The 23,671-nt window shown below is 33.5% G+C and overlaps 1 protein-coding gene across 1 annotated transcript; it reads left to right on the top strand.

Moving 5' to 3' along the window:
* Positions 1 to 19,582: 19,582 nt before the first annotated feature.
* On the top strand, positions 19,583 to 23,351 carry LOC136235400 (glutamyl-tRNA reductase 1, chloroplastic-like). Its single transcript, XM_066025051.1, has 3 exons — positions 19,583 to 20,073; positions 21,062 to 21,303; positions 21,918 to 23,351. Exons 1-3 carry the CDS (start codon positions 19,788 to 19,790, stop codon positions 23,052 to 23,054), a joined length of 1,665 nt encoding a protein of 554 aa, XP_065881123.1. The 5' UTR covers positions 19,583 to 19,787; the 3' UTR covers positions 23,055 to 23,351.
* Positions 23,352 to 23,671: the final 320 nt, after the last annotated feature.

Genomic DNA, 23,671 nt, shown 5'->3' with positions numbered 1-23,671 from the left:
GAATATATGAAAAATGCATTTATAACGTTTTTTCATATTTTCGTGTTTTTGGCATTTTTTTACATTTTTTTTGCGTTTGTTCACATTTTCGTATTTTTCACGTTCTGTCACATTTTTGTGTTATTGTGTTATTGTGTTCTTTTGCATTTTTCATTTTTTCGCGTTTCGCGTTTCACGTTTTCATGTTTTAGTTTTTCGGTTTTCCCCCTTTTCAAGTTTTTGTTTTTTTCGCATTTTTATCTTTTTCGCATTTTTTTTATTTTTTTGTGTTATTCATATTTTTTCTTGTTATTCGTATTTTTTCACGTTTTCGTGTTTTGTTTGTATTTTTTGCATTTTCATGTTAATCATGTATTGTCACGTTTTTATGTTTTTGTGTTTTCGCGTTTTCCGTATTTTTTCACGTTTTTGTGTTTTTTTCTATTTTTTACATTTTTGTATATTTCGTGTTTTGTCACTTTTCACGTTGTTCGAGTTTTGTCACTTCTTCACGTTGTTCGTGTTTTATGTTTTTTCGTGTTTTTTTTTTGCATTTTCGTATTTTCGCGTTTGTTCACGTTTTCATTTTTTGGGGTTTTTTTTTATATTCTCATGTTTTTTCACGTTTTTCGTATTTCATATTTTTATATTTTTTAACGTTTTTACCATTTTTCACATTTTTTATCATATAAATTATGGATTCGCCAAAATTTATAGGATTTAAAAAATTGGCTAAAGAGAATATTGAGAATTTAATGGAGTGTAATTTTGTAAATTACAAAAATATAATGTTAGGAATAGCTATTTCTTGGATGGATTGAAGAATATCTATTCCATAAAATCAAAGAATAGGGATTCCATAGAATAACTATTCCATAAAAAAAAAATCAAAGGCGGGTATAGTTATTCTATTCCCACTCTATTCCGCGAACCAAACGAGCTCTAAATATATTGATGTGGCAGATTGTTATCCATTCATGAGAGTATCTTGGGGAAATTGGGAGGTAGGAGGTTGTAGGTTCAAATATATCATTCTAAAAATATATATAAAAAATTTATCCTCTTAAAAATAACATATATATATATATATATAGGGGAGGGATCAAGTGAGAACCATCCCTTAGGTGAGAACACTCCTTAGGTGAGAACCACCCAAAACTACGTAGTTTTGAGTGAAAATTTTAATAAAAAAACAATGATGCTACTGGGGTTCGAACCCTAACCTTCTCACTTACACTCCACATTACTTACCACTAAGCCATTTACTTTCCTTGGGTATTTTGCCGCGCGCTGATTAATATACCAATGCTCTTGTAGCTTCTATTGTTTAATATTTGATGCATGCACTTATTAATATTGATTAAATTCGCATAATAATTATTAATATAAAAAAAAAACAAATGTGTATAATAATTAATTATTAATAGAAAAAAAACCAAGAACATGCTTTAATTTCTTATTTATTTAATTCCTCTATATTTTTGTAATTTATGTTTTAAATTGTTAAGGACGATGTTCTAAATATTGTTACATATGTTCTAAACTTTATAATTTGTGTTCTAAAAATTAAGATAATGTTTTAAAAAAATAGTAAATATATGAGCCATTTTTTTTGTTCAAAAAAAAACTCACACTCTAAATAACATAACGTATGTTCTAAAAAACATAACATATGTTCTAAAGTTTATAGTTTGTGTTCCAAAAATTAAGTATAATTTTCTAAAAAAAGCAGTAGATATCTGGATCGTTTTTTCACTTGTTCTATAATATAATTTATAACTCATGTTCGAAAAAACATAACATGTGTTCTAAAAAACATAACGTATGTTCTAAAAAATATGTCGTACGTTCTAACTTCATAGTTCGTGTTTTAAAAGTTAAAATATATGTTATAACGTATGTTTTAAAAAATATATAGTTTGTGTTCTAAAAATTAAGTATAATGTTCTAAAAAATCAGTACATATCTCGATCGTTTTTTCATTTGTTCTATAATATAATTTATAACTCATGTTCGAAAAAACATAACACATGTTCTAAAAAACATAACGTATGTTCTAAAAAATATGTCGTACGTTCTAAACTTCATAGTTCGTGTTTTAAAAGTTAAAATATATGTTCTAACGTATGTTTTAAAAAATATATTTTCTTATATAACATAAATTACAAAAATATAAAGGAATTAAATAAATAAGAAATTGGAGCATGTTTTTGGATTTTTTTCTATTAATAATTCATTATTATGGACATTTTCTTTCTTTTTTTTTTGACATTTTCTTTCTATTAATAATTCATTATTATGCAAATTTCTTTTTTTTATTAATAATTTATTATTATGCACATTTAATCAATATTAATAAGTGCATGCATCAAATATTAAACAATAGAAGCTACAAGAGCATTGATATATTAAGCAGTGCGCAACATAATACACAAGAAAAGTAAATGGCTTAGTTGTAAGGAGTGTGGAGTGTAAGTCAGGAGGCCAGGGTTCGAACCCTAGCAGCAGCATCAGCGTTTTTTATTAATTTTTACACTTAAAACTACGTAGTTTTGAGTGGTTCTCACCTAAGGAGTGTTCTCATCTAAGAAAGGGTTCTCACAACAGTCATCTCCTATATATATATATATAGGAGAGATCATGTGTGACACATTTCTTATGGTGTGAAAATTGTTTTATTTTTTTTCTTTAAAATGTATTTTCCCAACATTCTAAAAAAATTCCAGAAAATGTAAAATATTATTCTAAGAAACTTTAATTCTTGACTCAAAATGAAATTCCTTACGGTTTAGTCCCAAATCAACGGAATCCGGCGGTTAGATGCGCGTTTTCCGATAAAAAAATCCGAAAGTGCCCAGAAAATTCTCAAACAATTCCAGAAAATGTAAAATATTATTTGGAGAAACTTTAATTCTTGAGTCGAAGTATGATTTCTTACGGTTACACTCAAAACTACGTAGTTTTGAGTGGTTCTCACCTAAGAAGTGTTCTCACCTAAGAAATGGTTCTCACAAGAGCCCTCTCATATATATATATATATATATAGATATATATATATATATATATATATATATATAGATATATATATATATATATGAGAGATCATGTGTGACACATTTCTTATGGTGTGACAAACCTTATTTTGTGACATGGATCAATTTTGTAATTAACCAAAAGGATGTGGGAAATTTGTAAATAAAAGGAAAGGGAAAATTGTTTTATTTTTTTCCTTTAAAATGTATTTTCCCAACATTCTCAAAAAATTCCAAAAAATGTAAAATATTATTCTAAGAAACTTTAATTCTTGACTCAAAATGAGATTCCTTACGGTTTAGTCCCAAATCAACGGAATCCGGCTGTTAGATGCGCGTTTTCCGATAAAAAAATCCGAAAGTGTCCAGAAAATTCTCAAACAATTCCAGAAAATGTAAAATAGTATTTGGAGAAACTTTAATTCTTGAGTCGAAGTATGATTTCTTACGGTTAAGTCCCAATAAAACGTTTTCCTTAATTTTATCCATTTTACATCCTTCAATAATTTATTGGGTCAAAACCGTAAGAAATCCCTCTTCTGCCCAAGAATTAAAGTTTCTTAGAATAATATTTTACATTTTCTGGAATATTTTGAGAATTTTCTGGATACTTGTGTTCTCACCAGAAAACGCCCACCCGGATTCCGTTCACCTGAATTTTTTTTACTTGAGTTTCAGGGATCTTAAAATGACCATCTTATTTAGACGAGTCTAATAGTATAAAAACGTCGAAAAATAAGGTTAGAAATATCGGGAAAATGTATTTTAAAGAAAAAAAATAAAACATTTTTCTGTTGGAACAATATAAGTATTATCTTGGAACAAATGGTACACTGATTTGGAACAATGTAAGTAGGATAAAAAACGTGCCCAGAAAATTATCAAAAAATTTCAAAACATGTAAAAGATAATTTTAAGAAACTTTAATTCTTGGTCAGAAGCGGGATTTCTTACGGTTTTGACCCAATAAATTGTTGAAGGATGTAAAATGGATAAAATTAAGGAAAACGTTTTATTGGGACCTAACCGTAAGAAATCATACTTCGACTCAAGAATTAAAGTTTCTTCAAATAATATTTTACATTTTCTGAAATTGTTTGAGGATTTTTTGGGCACTTTTATTAATTTTTACACTCAAAACTACGTAGTTTTGAGTGGTTCTCACCTAAGAAAGGGTTCTCACAAGATCCCTCTCCTATATATATATATATATATATATATATATATATATATATATATATATATATATATATATATATATAGAGAGGAGAGATCATGTGTGACACATTTCTTATGGTGTGACAAACCTTATTGTGTGATAAGGATCAATTTTGTAATTAACCAAAAGGATGTGGGAAATTTGTAAATAAAAGGAAAGAGAAAATTGTTTTATTTTTTTCTTTAAAATGTATTTTCCCAACATTCTCAAAAAATTTCAGAAAATGTAAAATATTATTCTAAGAAACTTTAATTCTTGACTCAAAATGAGATTCCTTACGGTTTAGTCCCAAATCAACGGAATCTGGCGGTTAGATGCGCGTTTTCCGATAAAAAAATCCGAAAGTGACCAGAAAATTCTCAAACAATTCCAAAAAATGTAAAATATTATTTGGAGAAAATTTAATTCTTGAGTCGAAGTATGATTGCTTACGGTTAAGTCCCAATAAAATGTTTTCCTTAATTTTATCCATTTTACATCCTTCAATAATTTATTGGGTCAAAACCGTAAGAAATCACGCTTCTTCCCAAGAATTAAAGTTTCTTAGAATAATATTTTACATTTTCTGAAATATTTTGAGAATTTTCTGGATACTTTTGTTCTCACCAGAAAACGCCCACCCGGATTCCGTTCACCTGAATTTTTTTTACTTGAGTTTCAGGGATCTTAAAATGACCATCTAATTTAGACGAGTCTAATAGTATAAAAACGTCGAAAAATAAGGTTAGAAATGTCGAGAAAATGTATTTTAAAGAAAAAAAATAAAATATTTTTCTGTTGGAACAATATAAGTATTATCTTGGAACAAATGTTACACTGATTTGGAACAATGTAAGTAGGATAAAAAACGTGCCTAGAAAATTATCAAAAAATTTCAAAACATGTAAAAGATAATTTTAAGAAACTTTAATTCTTGGTCATAAGCGGGATTTCTTACGGTTTTGACCCAATAAATTGTTGAAGGATGTAAAATGGATAAAATTAAGGAAAACGTTTTTTTGGGACCTAACCGTAAGAAATCATACTTCGACTCAAGAATTAAAGTTTCTTCAAATAATATTTTACATTTTCTGGAATTGTTTGAGAATTTTTTGGGCACCTTTATTAATTTTTACACTCAAAACTACGTAGTTTTGAGTGGTTCTCACCTAAGAAGTGTTCTCACCTAAGAAAAGGTTCTCACAAGAGCCCTCTCCTATATATATATATATATGAGAGATTATGTGTGACACATTTCTTATGGTGTGACAAACCTTATTGTGTGACAATGATCAATTTTGTAATTAACTAAAAGGATGTGGGAAATTTGTAAATAAAAGGAAAGAGAAAATTGTTTTATTTTTTTCTTTAAAATGTATTTTCCCAACATTCTCAAAAAATTACAGAAAATGTAAAATATTATTCTAAGAAACTTTAATTCTTGACTCAAAATGAGATTCCTTACGGTTTAGTCCTAAATCAACAGAATCCGGCGGTTAGATGCGCGTTTTCCGATAAAAAAATCCGAAAGTGACCAGAAAATTCTCAAACAATTCCAGAAAATGTAAAATATTATTTGGAGAAACTTTAATTCTTGAGTCGAAGTATGATTTCTTACGGTTAAGTCCCAATAAAACGTTTTCCTTAATTTTATCCATTTTACATCCTTCAATAATTTATTGGGTCAAAACCGTAAGAAATCCCTCTTCTGCCCAAGAATTAAAGTTTCTTAGAATAATATTTTACATTTTCTGGAATATTTTGAGAATTTTCTGGATACTTGTGTTCTCACCAGAAAACGCCCACCCGGATTCCGTTCACCTGAATTTTTTTTACTTGAGTTTCAGGGATCTTAAAATGACCATCTTATTTAGACGGGTCTAATAGTATAAAAACGTCGAAAAATAAGGTTAGAAATATCGGGAAAATGTATTTTAAAGAAAAAAAATAAAACATTTTTCTGTTGGAACAATATAAGTATTATCTTGGAACAAATGGTACACTGATTTGGAACAATGTAAGTAGGATAAAAAACGTGCCCAGAAAATTATCAAAAAATTTCAAAACATGTAAAAGATAATTTTAAGAAACTTTAATTCTTGGTCAGAAGCGGGATTTCTTACGGTTTTGACCCAATAAATTGTTGAAGGATGTAAAATGGATAAAATTAAGGAAAACGTTTTATTGGGACCTAACCGTAAGAAATCATACTTCGACTCAAGAATTAAAGTTTCTTCAAATAATATTTTACATTTTCTGAAATTGTTTGAGGATTTTTTGGGCACTTTTATTAATTTTTACACTCAAAACTACGTAGTTTTGAGTGGTTCTCACCTAAGAAAGGGTTCTCACAAGAGCCCTCTCCTATATATATATATATATATATATATATATATATATATATATATATATATATATATATATATATATATAGAGGAGAGATCATGTGTGACACATTTCTTATGGTGTGACAAACCTTATTGTGTGATAAGGATCAATTTTGTAATTAACCAAAAGGATGTGGGAAATTTGTAAATAAAAGGAAAGAGAAAATTGTTTTATTTTTTTCTTTAAAATGTATTTTCCCAACATTCTCAAAAAATTTCAGAAAATGTAAAATATTATTCTAAGAAACTTTAATTCTTGACTCAAAATGAGATTCCTTACGGTTTAGTCCCAAATCAACGGAATCCGGCGGTTAGATGCGCGTTTTCCGATAAAAAAATCCGAAAGTGACCAGAAAATTCTCAAACAATTCCAAAAAATGTAAAATATTATTTGGAGAAACTTTAATTCTTGAGTCGAAGTATGATTGCTTACGGTTAAGTCCCAATAAAATGTTTTCCTTAATTTTATCCATTTTACATCCTTCAATAATTTATTGGGTCAAAACCGTAAGAAATCACGCTTCTTCCCAAGAATTAAAGTTTCTTAGAATAATATTTTACATTTTCTGAAATATTTTGAGAATTTTCTGGATACTTTTGTTCTCACCAGAAAACGCCCACCCGGATTCCGTTCACCTGAATTTTTTTTACTTGAGTTTCAGGGATCTTAAAATGACCATCTAATTTAGACGAGTCTAATAGTATAAAAACGTCGAAAAATAAGGTTAGAAATGTCGAGAAAATGTATTTTAAAGAAAAAAAATAAAATATTTTTCTGTTGGAACAATATAAGTATTATCTTGGAACAAATGTTACACTGATTTGGAACAATGTAAGTAGGATAAAAAACGTGCCTAGAAAATTATCAAAAAATTTCAAAACATGTAAAAGATAATTTTAAGAAACTTTAATTCTTGGTCATAAGCGGGATTTCTTACGGTTTTGACCCAATAAATTGTTGAAGGATGTAAAATGGATAAAATTAAGGAAAACGTTTTTTTGGGACCTAACCGTAAGAAATCATACTTCGACTCAAGAATTAAAGTTTCTTCAAATAATATTTTACATTTTCTGGAATTGTTTGAGAATTTTTTGGGCACCTTTATTAATTTTTACACTCAAAACTACGTAGTTTTGAGTGGTTCTCACCTAAGGAGTGTTCTCACCTAAGAAAAGGTTCTCACAAGAGCCCTCTCCTATATATATATATATATATATGAGAGATTATGTGTGACACATTTCTTATGGTGTGACAAACCTTATTGTGTGACAATGATCAATTTTGTAATTAACTAAAAGGATGTGGGAAATTTGTAAATAAAAGGAAAGAGAAAATTGTTTTATTTTTTTCTTTAAAATGTATTTTCCCAACATTCTCAAAAAATTACAGAAAATGTAAAATATTATTCTAAGAAACTTTAATTCTTGACTCAAAATGAGATTCCTTACGGTTTAGTCCTAAATCAACAGAATCCGGCGGTTAGATGCGCGTTTTCCGATAAAAAAATCCGAAAGTGACCAGAAAATTCTCAAACAATTCCAGAAAATGTAAAATATTATTTGGAGAAACTTTAATTCTTGAGTCGAAGTATGATTTCTTACGGTTAAGTCCCAATAAAACGTTTTCCTTAATTTTATCCATTTTACATCCTTCAATAATTTATTGGGTCAAAACCGTAAGAAATCCCTCTTCTGCCCAAGAATTAAAGTTTCTTAGAATAATATTTTACATTTTCTGGAATATTTTGAGAATTTTCTGGATACTTGTGTTCTCACCAGAAAACGCCCACCCGGATTCCGTTCACCTGAATTTTTTTTACTTGAGTTTCAGGGATCTTAAAATGACCATCTAATTTAGACGGGTCTAATAGTATAAAAACTTCAAAAAATAAGGTTAGAAATGTCGGGAAAATATATTTTAAAGAAAAAAAATAAAATATTTTTCTGTTGGAACAATATAAGTATTATCTTGGAACAAATGGTACACTGATTTGGAACAATGTAAGTAGGATAAAAAAACGTGCCCAGAAAATTATCAAAAAATTTCAAAACATGTAAAACATAATTTTAAGAAACTTTAATTCTTGGTCAGAAGAGGGATTTCTTACGGTTTTAACCCAATAAATTGTTGAAGGATGTAAAATGGATAAAATTAAGGAAAACGTTTTATTGGGACCTAACCGTAAGAAATCATACTTCGACTCAAGAATTAAAGTTTCTTCAAATAATATTTTACATTTTCTGGAATTGTTTGAGAATTTTTGGGCACTTTCGGATTTTTTTATCGGAAAACGCGCATTTAACCGCCGGATTCCGTTGATTTGGGACTAAACCGTAAGGAATCTCATTTTGAGTCAAGAATTAAAGTTTCTCAGAATAATATTTTACATTTTCTGGAATTTTTTGAGAATGTTGGAAAAATACATTTTTCTTTTTCTTTTCAATCAAATCATTTCGATCAAAGCTAGGGAGCATCTTGAACCAACTACCAGATTTGTCCCTAGAAACCTATAAATAGAAACACCACCATACTGTCAAGATATATACACACATCTATTATAATTTATTCTCAATTGTTTAGTGCCTATCTTCCTAAACTCTAATAACTTAAATATTAGTGTGCAACAAAATCTTTTGTTAAAACTTTGAGCCACTCAATATAAATATATATATAATTTAATTTTTTTTTATATTAATATAAAAGTATTAGTTGATGGTTGGACATTGATGCTCTTAGTTTTATTCTTTATAAGATGTAATTAACCTAACACATGGGATTGAAATCTTATATGATATGTAAAGGATCACAAAAATTTATGGAGTATTAAAAAACATAGTTATAAATATAATTATCCATTTAAGTGGAATAACCATTTCTTACTTGTTAGGTGTTATCTGATAAAATTGAAAACTAATCGATATAAAATAACATATATAATTTTGAGTTTGGAATAACCATTTCTGCTGCTGCTCAATCCCTGGTGGAGGAGGTTGATTCGGCTTTGCCTGGCAGTCCGCATATCAGAATGGAAGATGAAATTATTTGCGATGATGTTGATCGGTCGGCATCTCCTGGGATGGATAACATTCTTCCTGTTTGTAAGGGCGTCGACTCAACGGTTGAATCATCTTCGCACACTAAATCATGGGCTGATTTGGCGGAAGAGGAGGAAAATAGCTGGAACAATGTCATCACCAAGAATGGAAGGCGCAGGGAAAGAATAATGACAACAACGGAGAATTTGCCATCTCGCAGTAAGCGAGCCATTAAACCTCCGGTTCGTTTTAAATGATTGTTCTTTTTTGGAATTGTAGGGGTATCCAAAATAGGGATACCTAGGGTTACTTATATCGTTTGTGTTTGCTTCATAAACCGGATTTTTTCTGTTTGGCTGAGCCTATGGTGGAATTCAACTCAGTAAGTGAAGCCTTTTGGCGAAAACTTGGTTTTTCTTTGGTGGCCATGAATACTAGGGAGCTTCCTACTCTTTGGGTTTTTGCTAGGAGTAATTCCTCTCTTGCTTCTAGTATCCATGTTCGGCATGATCAATATGTTATCCTGAGTTTGTTGACTTTGAATACTTTTGTTTGTTTTGTTTATGGAAGTGTCTGGGCAAATCATCGTGTTAATATGTTTGAGGATATTTTGGTTCATCAAAGTAGATTAAAAGGGAATTGGATTCTCATTGGTGATTTTAACGCGGTTCTTGGTTCTCATGAGAAATCTGGTCGGCCTCCTGCTTCGCGACCGTGTAGAGAGTTTCGTGAGTTTATTGACTCAGGAATTTTTGTTGATCTTTCTGCGCAGTGGGCGTTTTTTACGTGGTCTAATGGCAGGGCTGGTTCTGCGAGAGTTAAAAGTCTTCTGGACCGTGTTTTGCTATCTGCTTTGTTCACGGAATTTTGGGATTCAGTTAGCTGCCATGCTCTGCCGCTTCACCATTCTGATCATTGTCCTTTGTTGTTTAGTTGTTCAAAGGGTAATCAGATTGCTTCTCATTTTAGATTTCAATCTATGTGTAGTATGCACTCGAGTATTAGGGAGGTTACTGCCAATTTTTGGAATGGGACTCATCCTAGATTGCCTCCAATGTAAGCTTTTTGTGATAAACTGATAAGGCTTCGCCCTGTCCTGCGCTGCTGGAATAAAGAAGTATTTAGGAATATTGATGTCAATATTACTGCTGCTGAATCTTAGTTGGCACTGATTCAGGCGGATATTTCTGAAAATGGACACTCTTCTGATCTTCATCGTGTTGAGCTTAATGCACATGCCCATCTTGATAATGTTTTGAGCCAAAAAGAGGCTTTTATGCGTGACAAAAGCAGGGTTAAATGGCTAAAAGAGGGAGATCGGAACACTGGCTTCTTTCATCGTATGGCTTCCGCTCGCGTTGCGGCCTCTGGGAGATCGGTCCTGCAAATTGGGGAGGAAATGGTCTCTAATCCCCAAATAATTGATACGCATATTGCTGATTTTCTACTCAAATTTGTTTAAAAATGAGGACACCATACCACTTAATTATGATTTAGTCTATGATATTGTTCCACGTATGGTCTCTGATTTGGATAATGAATCACTAATTAAATGTTCGGATATGGATGAGGTTCGCTTGGCTATTTTTGCGATGGATAAGGGCAGTTCGCCCGCACCTGACGGGTTTACTGGGGTTTTCTTTCAGTCTTTTTGGGATATTGTTAGATCAGATGTCTTTGCTATGGTCAGAAGTTTTTTTACGAGTGGTTTGCGTCATCCTGGTTTGAGTTCAAGCATTATGGTCCTTATTCTGAAGATTGAGGGGGCGCTTTCTTTGGACCATTTTTGGCCCATTGCTATGAGCAACTTCAGCTATAAAATTATTGCAAAAATTTTGGCAGACAGACTGAATTTGGTTGCTTCCCGCATTGTATCTCAGAATCAGTTTGGTTTCATTCCTGGAAGGAGTATTCATCAATGCATATCCCTAGCTTCGGAGGGCACTAATATGCTCCGGAAAAGATGCTTTGATGGCGGCCTCTGGGAGATCGGTCCTGCAAATTGGGGAGGAAATGGTCTCTAATCCCCAAATAATTGATACGCATATTGCTGATTTTCTACTCAAATTTGTTTAAAAATGAGGACACCATACCACTTAATTATGATTTAGTCTATGATATTGTTCCACGTATGGTCTCTGATTTGGATAATGAATCACTAATTAAATGTTCGGATATGGATGAGGTTCGCTTGGCTATTTTTGCGATGGATAAGGGCAGTTCGCCCGCACCTGACGGGTTTACTGGGGTTTTCTTTCAGTCTTTTTGGGATATTGTTAGATCAGATGTCTTTGCTATGGTCAGAAGTTTTTTTACGAGTGGTTTGCGTCATCCTGGTTTGAGTTCAAGCATTATGGTCCTTATTCTGAAGATTGAGGGGGCGCTTTCTTTGGACCATTTTTGGCCCATTGCTATGAGCAACTTCAGCTATAAAATTATTGCAAAAATTTTGGCAGACAGACTGAATTTGGTTGCTTCCCGCATTGTATCTCAGAATCAGTTTGGTTTCATTCCTGGAAGGAGTATTCATCAATGCATATCCCTAGCTTCGGAGGGCACTAATATGCTCCGGAAAAGATGCTTTGATGGAAATTTGGCTTTAAAAGTGGACATCAGGAAAGCATTTGATACGCTAAACTGGAATTTTTTATTGGCTATATTGGATGCGTTTGGTTTTTCTTTACAATTCAGGATTGGATTTTAAACATTTTATCAACTGCTTAGATATCAATTCTCAATAATGGCGCCATCAGTGGCTATTTCAAATTCTTTAGAGGGGTTAGACAGGGTGATCCATTATCTCTTATTCTATTTGGAATTGCCGAGGACTTTCTTAGTCGATGGCTTCTACTTCTAGGTAGCACTGGACGTCTGAATCTGATGCGTTATACCTCATCAGGGGTATTTCCCACTCACTTATTATATGCAGATGATATTCTTTTATTTTGCAGGACTTCTGTGAATAATCTTGTTGTTATCAAGGAAGTCTTTGAGATGTATGGCTCTATTTCGGGTCAATGTGTTAACTGGAATAAGTCGGATCTTTTCCTGGGTTCTTTTGTCACTGATGGACGTGGGAATCATCTGGCTGGTATAATTGGAATTCATCGAGGGAAGATTCCTTTTCGTTACCTTGGTGTCCCGTTATTTTTTGGCCGACCAAAAACTTCACATTTAAGTAGTTTGATGGACAGGGTCCTTGCCCATTTTACCAAATGGAAAGGCAATTGTTTATCAATGGCTAGTAGAGTTGCCCTGGTAAATTCTGTTATCACTAGGAGCTTTATTCATTCTTTTATTATTTACAAGTGGCCTGCTGCGTTGCTCCGCCGTATGACTAAATGTATGCGGAAGTTTGTATGGTCCAGTTCAATTCACTGTAGGAAGCTAGTATCGGTTCATTGGAAAGTCTGTTGTCAAAATCTCAAAGATGGAGGGCTTGGCATCAAGGATTTGTTTCTTTTAAACAAGGCCCTGACTGGGAAGATGGCTTGGGGCTTAATTCATGACAGCTCGCTCTATTTTAACTAGCTGGGAACCCGATTCTTAAACAAAGCGGGACAGCCGCATCATTTGGTTTTGAACTCGTCTGTTTGGGCTTCGGTTAAGGGCATTTATTTAGAAATTTCACAACATTGTCTCTGGTGGATTGGTTAGAGCTCGGTCTTAAACTTTTGGAACGGGGGATGGATGTCTCCCTTACTGGCTGCTCAGGTTGGGTTAACAGCTCGACAACAATGTTCTTGTTTGGATTCTGTTGAAAATTATCTGGATGGAGATAGTTGGAATAACCTGCTTACGCTTCCTTCAGACGTTGAGGGTGGGGTTCGGCACATTAAGAATGGAAAGGACGTGGATGATATATGCGTGTGGAAGCCTGCTATAAGTGGGGTTCTTACTGTTAAATTGTTGTATGATTGGCTTAGGGACCTGGTTGATCAGCAGCAATGGTATCGTTTCCTTCGACATCCATGTGTTCCTCTTGCATATTCATTGGTCGCCTGGCGTGCCTATCTCAGTTTTTTGCCTACTCATGATAAGCTGAGATTACGTGGATGTTTTATTGTCTTGCGCTGCAGCTTATGCTTGTCTGATGTGGAATCGATTGATCCTCTTTTCGTCATTTGTTCGTTTGCTAGAATTATCTGGCAAGGTATTAGCTCATTGTTTGGACGCCGGATCAACACAAGCTCGACACTTAAAACTCTCATAAGTGATGCCATTGTTCAGCGCTTTAGCTCTCAAATTTCTGAATTATGGGCAGCTGCAATTGGAAATTCTATTTGGGTGTTGTGGATTACTCGGAATAGATGCATTTTTTAGGATGAAAAACCAGAAATAGTAATGGTTTTAAGACACATTTGGAGAGCCTTGAGAGAATCTTCTCACACGGACCGAGGTACTACATGGAATTCGTTAGTGGAAACACAAATTTTGGGAGAGCTCAGGATTCCTAAAAGGCTTACTAAAGGGCCACGAATCATCCCGATTGTTTGGCAGCCTCCTCCAAGGGATTGGACGAAGATTAACACTGATGCCTCTGTCTCGGGTTCTCCTGGACCGGCCGGGTGCGGATGAATTTTTCGCTCAAGTATTGGTTTGTGTCTGGGAGCATTTTCTTTTCCAATTACCAATTCGTTTGCCTTCCTTGCTGAGCTATCTTCGCCTGTTCATGCTATTGATTTGGCTTACAAGAAAGGTTGACGGAAGATTTGGATTGAAAGCGACTCTATGTACGTAGTGCAGATGCTGAAATCCAAATCCACATCGGTTCCTTAGGTAATTAGACAGAATTGGTTAAATTGTTTGTCACAGGCTGAAGCTATGAACTGTGTTATTTCTCATATTTTCCGCGAAGGCAATCAGGTTGCTGACTCGCTTACAAACTTTGGACGGACGACTTCTAGTTTTACATGGTGGGATGAGATTACGGGCTTCTATGGATCGGCTTTTCTTCACAATAGGGGAGGACGGTGCTCTTACCATTTCTCTTGATCATGTTATGTATTTTTTATTCTTTCATTCTTTTGTATTCAGATTTTTTATTTATTCTTTTAAATAATATTGGTTCGGGAGCCATAGGGTTGAGGTCGAGGGTGCCAGCATAGTTGGGATGTCCGTCTTCGGTTCCTCCTCGATAACCAGCTTTTAATAAAAAAAAGTTTGGAATATTATAAATAATGAAAATATGAAATGTTTTTTATGAAGGTATTTTCTTGAGCAAACCAAGCTAAACGTGAAGGAGAGCTCATAAGACGTATTATCTTAACTACACGTCGTGTGAGCAAGTTAGTTAGAGGGAAAATTCATAGGAGAAGAGTCACACGTCGTGTGGACGGCTTGCTGAAGCTCCTGAAACTTTTGAGTTAATTCACATGCCATGTGGCTTTATTCACACGTCGTGTGACATACATCGATGGCAGTGTGAGAGGAATTCTCACATGTCAAGTTGAAACTCTAAGCCCGTGTGACTCGCCCAAAGACTACGCCACATGACGTGTCAAATAGAGCTCACGCCGTGTGGGATAGCTTAATGGCTAATGAGACCAAGTCTCCCACCAACCTGCTTTAGCGTATTTACTGTCTTGCCATTTGGGCTTATTTAACTTCCTCCCATTTTACCTCTATTAAGTAATTCAGAATTGTAACTCTAATAAGGGTTTTTAGGCCTTTTCTTACCTAGTTGAGAAAAATATTTAATCCACTCTTTTTGTAAGGATAAATGACTTTTTACGAATAAAAAACACAAGATTCCTCTTTGGAAGCAAGGTTTCTAACCAATTAATTCCTAATAGTTTAGCTAGTGAAAAAATCATTATTTATTGGTTAAAACTATCGTTATTGTTATGAATTTGTATCAGTCTAAAGGCATCTATATATATACTTAAAGCTGCTTACATTTGGTTGATGTGGCATTTTCTCAGATTTTTAGATTGTTTTTGTGTTTTCGTTTATTTTTTACAATTTATCAAAATTTTCTATTATTAATTTACAGTTCTCTCCACGTCTTTGTAACTGCTCCACGCTCCCACTTGTATTTTGTTGCATAAACCGACGTCTCTTATTTTCTCACGGTAATCACCTCCGCTTCCACCGTCTATCGCCTTCTCGGTTCCTTTTCCATTTTCTGCTCAGTTCGCCTTCATCTATAGTTTTCTCTTAAAGAGGTTAAAGTCGTCCTTTTTGTTTCTCTAATTTTGACTCTTTTCCACGCATGAAACCAATTTTTCCTTTTTCCTCTATCGGTCCCTATTTACCTAATTGCAATCTGTTTTCATAAGAATTGTGGTTTGATTGGGATTCCTTGATTTGGCAAAATCAGTTTTGTAATTCTAAATCACATGCTCAGATTTCAACATGCTGCTAATTCAAGCTATAACACTATTTTTGTTGATTAACTATATACTATAACACTATTTTTGTTCTTAGGTTGCACCCAATCTGTTTTTTATTTGCCTGAGAATATTTGCCTGAGAATTATGTTCCATGGGATGCTTGAACACTAGATGTGTTGAAGGTATTCAACGTTGATGGTCAGTTTAAAGATGTAAAATGTTAGTGGTTCAAAGAAAAATAGGATTCAAATTTCAGTTGGCTTCTTCTAGACATCTTATAGTTGATAATTTCAAATTGGACAACAACATAAGGTAAGGCCTCAAATACTACTGAACTTAATGATTTATTTGGTTGATTCGATTTTGCAATCCATCTGCAGATAACATTGTACATGTTATAATTACCATTCATTTTCTTACAACAATTCCCAATTCACATATCACTTATTTTGTGAACAGCACTCCATCTTATGAGTGGAAAAGCCTGGTTTGCTTCCTTTCCCTCTATATCCCTCCCTCCCACTATATTTTCTTTTATTATCCTTTATCTGCTCCATTTAATTGGATTTTTAGTTCTCATTTTTAATTTTAATTTTGTTCGTTTGTATTCCAATGGGTTTTCTATTTATACTTTGTGGTTTCTTATGTCCTCCCAAATTCTTATGCAAAAGCCTCCAGTGGAGCTTTTTTTTTTCAAGATTTATCTACCTGCTATAGTTTGTGTACTAAATTACATGAAAATAAGATTATTTTGGTCAAAGAACTTTTATTTATTTCTTTGGATCAAGTTTACTCATTTGTATTTCCATGAGTTCTTTGTTTATGCTTTCTGGTTTTTGTTTCAATCAAATGGGGTAGCATTTGGATAATCTCACAAGCATACAATATAGGTATTTAGAGAGAATGAGCAAAAAAAAAAAAAAAAAATCAGTGCAGTTATGTTAATATTAATGGTGTTTAGTTTTGGTGATACTAAAAGTTTCTTTTAAAATTATTTTTCTATATGTGTTATTTTATTATTTGAGTTGGAAAAAACTTATATTGGAATAAGGATGAGGACATAATGCAGTCAGGTGGTGTTGAAGGTGAGCATTCAAGGACTAAAATCAACACCAGAAAGAAGATTGATCCATTTAATGTATTGTAAATAATTTTTGTCCAATTCATTTTTGTTTCGCGAGCAATTATTTTGGGATTGCTTATTTTATTTAATAATTTTCTAAATTTGTTTAATTTGTATGGATGTTAACTGTAGAAATAGATTTCTTTTAGTTATATTAGTTATTAATCATGAGTATTACATTATTTAATAATATAAAATAGAAATCGAATTCATATATATAGATAAATGATATTGTTCAAGATTTTATATACCAATAGTGTGTAATATTAAATTAGTTGATTCACAAACTATGAAAAGCATTATATTATAATTTTAAACAAAGAATTGCTATTTTGAAAAAATTACCGATGTCCATTGGAATTTCTAAATTGAAGGTTGAGAATGAAAGCAAATGATTAATAGAAATTTGTTCTTCAAATGCACATTATTCAATTTTTTTTTATACTTGCTGAAATTCGTAATGAAGAGCCCTGATCTTACAACTTAGAATTCAATCTGTTACTTACTTTTTTTTTCTTTCAGATATTTATTACTGATTGTTATTTTAGATTACTTTTTAGTTAAAATGAGATTTAACATACTCACATCATACTATATATTATACATTTTTTTTGATGGACTATATATTTTTTAATAATTATATGTAATTAACAGATGTACCTGTTCAGTGCGGCTATAACATAATTAAATACCAACAATATAACTTGAAATTGATGAAGTAAAAAAGGTTGTTTTATGAGGTTAGAAAAAGAACTATTTCAGTTCATCCCATCTAATTGAATTGAAACAAAAAATTTGGCTTTCAGTTTTTTAAAATTTTATTTATTATTATAATTCTTAATAAAATTGTTTGATTTTTTTATTTTATTAAAAATTTATAATGCATCACGTGCATTGCACGGGAATTCATACTAGTATATATATATATATATATATATATATATATATATATATATATATATATATATAAACCCATGAACTTTGTTTGTTTCAATGATTAAGCCTCTCATCATTTATTTTTCTACATTGAACCTTTGGTCATTGATTTTCTTATAGATCCGTCTTTTATTTAACTTTTCCACCGAGTTTGGATGACACATGCTGTTAAGGGATTTGATCTGTTGATGTGAGGATTTTCACTTCCATGTGACAAATAAAAAAATAAGTTTCCTGACTAGGGGAAAGAGAGTAAAAAGTAAAAAGAAATTACAGAGATCGGTTTCGAGTAGGTTCTCCTATGCTGAAAATCGATCTTGGAAGAACGTGTTGGAAATGGATTTTGTTGTTAGGGGAGAAGATTGATTTAGCGATTATCATGCTGGAAATCATGAAATGAGAGAGGAGAAAATCGAGTTTGGAAGAACATACTGGAAATTAGTTTCTAAATTTGTTTAGTTTTTACTCTTTATCTCTCCTAGTGAATGAACTCTTATTTTTATTTATGAATGTCAACAGGTAGAATCACCTTAATAACGTGTGCTATCTAAACTCGACGAAAAACTTAAATAAGAATCGGATTCATAAGGAAGTCAATCATGAAAGGATCAACCTGCAAAGTTTAGGAGTGTTAAAAATAATTATTCCAAATTGCAAGTGAGGAATGTAGAAATAAGGAGATGTTCTAGCTAGTTTTGAACTACTCTTTCTTTTCTAGTGAGAGAAGCTCTCTCTAACTTCTACACCCTTCTCTTCTCTTTGTTATTCTCTTCAAAATATCCTTATTTTTTTCTAGCTTTTCACCATTATCACTTCCACTTAACGATTCCGATCTTGCCTTTTAATTAGGTTTACTTTTAGAGGAGGAAGAAGGAAGCTCCTCCTATTTATATTTTAGTTTTCGTTTTTAGCTTTAGATTTACATTTTCTTGTTAGTTTGAAGTCTATATACCTCCTTGAACTTCTTTTTCCGTCAGATCTACACTTGTGAGCTATATTTCCTTCTTTTATTCTTTTTTCGGTCTTAGCAAGAGCGGAAAAGGTTTATCTTGTCCGTAGATCTATAGATCTGCGTGGATGCACAAACAGAAAGGACTTAGATCCCAACGTCCGGAAGAGCCTAAAGGATGGAGTATGGATTACAACGGTTTTTCAACGGGATTCGACTTACGAGAAGGATATGACTTCTATGTTTGTTGTATTTGTATCTTTTCTGGTTTTTAGTGCTCTTTGTAGTCTTTTATTGCTCTTTGTAGTCTATGTATTGCTCTTTGTAGTCTTTCTTTTTTTTGTGGGTCTTTGCCGGTATGGAACGAAGGTTTTATTCTTCTTTCTTTCGTGCTGTATTTGTATTATTAAGTTAATAGAATGATACGTGACAATTTATAAAAAAAAAAATAAATAAAAAAAATAATAATAATAAGGAGATGTTTGAGTGATTGACGGCCCATAGGAGGGTAGGGTGTGGGTCCAAAAAAGAAAAGAGAAGACATGAAGATGAAGATAGAAGAAAGAATGAGTGTGGATAAAACGTGCACAAGAATAGCCAATCAGAATTCGCAAAACCCAAATTGGAAATCTCATTCCTTTCCACCCTCCATTTTCACCAATACAAGTTCACAGCCATAAAATTACATTGACCACATCTGCCACACGCCTTTCTTCCTTCTGGGTTGGGGTTCCTTCAACTGCCCCCATTCAACCTCTCCATTTCATCTTTCCCATCTGCAGCTTCTGCCTACTACTTGTCTTTCACCAATTATGGCTCTTTCCACCGGTTTTGCTAAGATGGACTCTTTGTTGCTCAATTCTGCCTCTTCTTCTTCTCCTTCTTCTTTCAGGGCCCATTTGCTTTCTTCTCCACATGTAAGGATTTTTTGCAAGCCTAATCGTAACAATTTCAGGAGAATCGTATCGCATACTCTAGGAGTCAGATGTGAGGTTGCTGCTTCTACGGATTCTGCACTTCAAACCGACTCCAATATCGATCTGCCCAAGGTTTCCAGCTTATCCGCTCTTGAACAGCTCAAGACCTCTGCCGCTGACCGTAATTCTTTTTTCTCTATTGAATTTCAGTTTTAATTGTTTACTTTCCCTATGATTGGCTCGTGTTGCTTTTCATTGTGCATCGCTTAACTGTCTAACTACGAGCAATCACCTGCTCTAGACCAGTTTCATATTTTTAGTTTTATACCTGAAACTAAAATTGGGTTTCTTGTTCAGAAAATGCTTGATTTGGGCTTGTTTAGTTGATAATTTGATTGGTTTTTTCAACAGTTAATGTTAGAAACTTAATCAATCAATGAAAATTTTAGGTTCATATACTACATTTTTACCCTGTCGTATATTTCATGAAACAGAATTTGCATTCATTTTCCTACTTTCGATAAACTGACTTCTGCTAGGGTTGGAAAGTTATATAAGCTTGCAATGTACTTGCCTGAATTGTCGTTTTTAAGTAAGTTCGTTGCCTTGTCCCGTTCCTCTTTTTTGATGTTGGAGGAAATAGCACCGAGAGAACTTTTTTGAGTTACTTTTTCCAATCTGGATGTTAACAGAATCAGATATAACAATAATTCTATGCTAAAGAATCTACGGATTCAAGCTGGATTAATACTGCATGATGGACAGAAAGTAGGGTTTCCTATCTGGCAGGTAGAGAATCATGTAGAGTCCCATAATTTTGTACTCAAAATTTATGGTTCAGATTGAATTAAAGTCAGTTGACTTGGTGTCTAATATGCTGTTTTACATTTTCATGGTTTGGACTCGAGGAGTAAAGATTGGGAGAGCTTGGTTTCAGATTTAAGTTGTCCAATCTGGGTAGTTGTGAATCGAATGTGACCATAGTACTCAACTTGAAAACCTACTGATCAATATATCTGAACTCCAAGACTCATATTAGTTGAACTCCTATGTTTATTTCTACTTGTGTAGATGGTCCATATGGCAATTGTCTCTGAGTTTTACTTTTATTCAAGATAAAATTTTATCTGCATTTCTGTACTGATAATAGTATTATTGTTTTCCAACAGGATATACTAAGGAAAGGGCTAGCATTGTGGTAATCGGGCTCAGTATTCACACTACACCAGTTGAATTGCGTGAAAAACTTGCCATTCCAGAAGCTGAATGGCCTAGAGCTATTGGGGAGCTTTGCAGTTTGAATCATATAGAAGAGGCTGCTGTTCTTAGCACCTGCAATAGAATGGAGATTTATGTCGTGGCCCTATCTCAGCATCGTGGGGTCAAGGAAGTTACTGAATGGATGTCAAAGGTGACTCCTTTGTCATACTTGCTCCTGTTTCATTCCTATCTTCTTAATGATTAGGATGGGAACTCATTATTTTCATCAAGTAAACAACGGATAGATTAGACAGCTAAGATAGCAGATGCCTTTGCGTTTTATTGTAGGATTAATACATAAAAACAACCTAGAATTTGGACAATAACGTCCAAGGTCGGAGGGCTAAATGATCCATTAAACAGCTATAGTTATGATATATGGCCTATGATAGCCTTCAATTTGGGATTTTTTTGTCTTTGATGCCTCTCTAACACTTTAAAATGATCTAGTAGAATATGTATGGCTAGCACATTGCCATGTCCACAGGGGGAGTCCTAAAAGGGCGGCCCGGTCGCACTACGCGTCCCCGCTGAGCGAGGGTCCGGGGAGGGGTCCCACCACAAGGGTGTACAGGGGGAGTCCTAAAGTAACAAAAATTGCACGTTGATGTGCCTAATAGATAAACTATTTAAAATTGGGCGTTTTTGTACAAGGATAATTTCATGTATTATGCCTTTGTTTCTAGAAGAAGAAAGTGTTATCATCTTCCTGTAGCTTTTTTTGTATCATTTGTTTGCTAAACTGTTCTTCCTTCTATTTGGCAGACAAGTGGTATCCCTGTTCCAGAAATTTGCGAGCATCGCTTTTTGTTGTACAACAACGATGCTACACAACACCTCTTCGAAGTATCTGCAGGTCTAGACTCACTTGTTCTTGGAGAAGGTCAAATTCTTGCTCAGGTTAAACAAGTTGTCAAAGTTGGCCAAGGTGTTGTAGGGTTCGGGAGGAATATCAGTGGGTTGTTTAAACATGCCATATCTGTTGGTAAGCGGGTTAGGACAGAGACAAATATTGCTGCTGGTGCTGTTTCTGTGAGCTCTGCTGCTGTTGAACTGGCTTTGATGAAGCTTCCTGAATCTTCTCATTCCACAGCCAAAATGCTGGTGATTGGAGCAGGCAAAATGGGGAAGCTTGTGATCAAACACTTGGTAGCTAAGGGTTGCAGAGAGATGGTGGTCGTAAACAGATCTGAGGAGAGAGTTGCAGCTATACGCGAGGATCTGAAGGATGTTGAAATTATTTACAAACCTCTGGATGAAATGATAGCATGTGCTGCTGAAGCTGATGTTATTTTCACTAGCACAGCATCAGAAAGTCCATTGTTTTTGAAAGAACATGTCAAGGATCTTCCTCCTGTTGGTTCAGAAGTTGGTGGTTTGAGATTATTCATAGATATCTCTGTTCCAAGGAATGTGGGTTCATGTGTCAACGATGTTGAGAACGCGCGTGTTTATAACGTGGATGATCTTAAGGAGGTTGTGGCAGCTAATAAAGAAGACCGCCTTCGAAAAGCAATGGAAGCTCAGACAATTATTACGGAGGAATCAAAACAATTTGGAGCTTGGAGAGATTCATTGGAAACTGTTCCTACAATAAAGAAATTGAGAGGTTATGCTGAGAGAATCAGAGTTGCAGAGCTGGATAAATGTCTTTCGAAAATGGGTGAAGATATCCCGAAGAAAACAAGAAGAGCTGTGGATGATCTTAGCCGAGGTATAGTTAACAAGCTCCTTCACGGTCCAATGCAGCACCTGAGATGCGATGGAAGTGACAGCCGAACTCTAACAGAGACCCTTGAGAATATGCATGCTCTTAACAGAATGTTCAGCCTTGAGACAGAAGTGGCGGTTTTAGAACAAAAGCTCAGAGCCAAAACCAGCCAGAAGGAAGATTCATTATAGTATCAGTTGAATACACTGATCCTCGAAATCAAAATAAGAAAATTCTTGGTAACGCCAATGTAACCTTAAGTATTGCTGGTGCAGAGGACCCTTGAATTCATTAATCATGTATAAGAGACTCTTCCTAACTTGCATTTGGGTTCGATCAGATATCGTCCTAAGCAGCCATTCTTCATTCTTGGTGTGTTGAATTGGGTTTCATGTCCTGCTCATTGCCTATATGTATATGGAATACTGTTTTAGTATTATTGTAATTACCTTATCATTTCAATATAGAGACTTTATTTTTGTTATTCAGTTCTGGTGTTAATATATAAAGTAAACAGAAGAACAATAATAGATCTATATAAATGCAGTGGTTAACAATTCCTCATGAATAACAATTCTTAAATGTTTATGTTTCTCAAGTTTAAGAAGTTGAAAGAATAAACAAATTTCTTGGCGTGAAGCTCACCTGTTACCAAGCTGTTGTTGTTTGAAAAAAAGAAAAAGAAATCCTTAGATTCCAGCTGTATGTTTATGAATTATTGACTGCATTTTGGTTGATAGAATCCGCTTAGCTTAGATGACTCGTTTTTCCTGTTAGAGACTTCTCGTTTGTTTCTTCATTTTGGGTT

This window comes from Euphorbia lathyris, chromosome 7 (genome assembly GCF_963576675.1).
Source record: "Euphorbia lathyris chromosome 7, ddEupLath1.1, whole genome shotgun sequence".
Classification (NCBI taxonomy): Eukaryota; Viridiplantae; Streptophyta; class Magnoliopsida; order Malpighiales; family Euphorbiaceae; genus Euphorbia; species Euphorbia lathyris.
The sequence above is the reverse complement of the archived record's forward strand: the minus strand, read 5'-3'. Positions and strand labels throughout refer to the sequence as shown.

Coding starts and splice junctions, on each gene's coding strand:
- LOC136235400 (XM_066025051.1), top strand. CDS start 19,788: ATGGCTCTTTCCACCGGTTTTGCTAAGATGGACTCTTTGTTGCTCAAT. Junction 20,074..21,061: donor CAAGACCTCTGCCGCTGACC/GTAATTCTTTTT, acceptor GTTTTCCAACAG/GATATACTAAGGAAAGGGCT. Junction 21,304..21,917: donor TTACTGAATGGATGTCAAAG/GTGACTCCTTTG, acceptor TCTATTTGGCAG/ACAAGTGGTATCCCTGTTCC.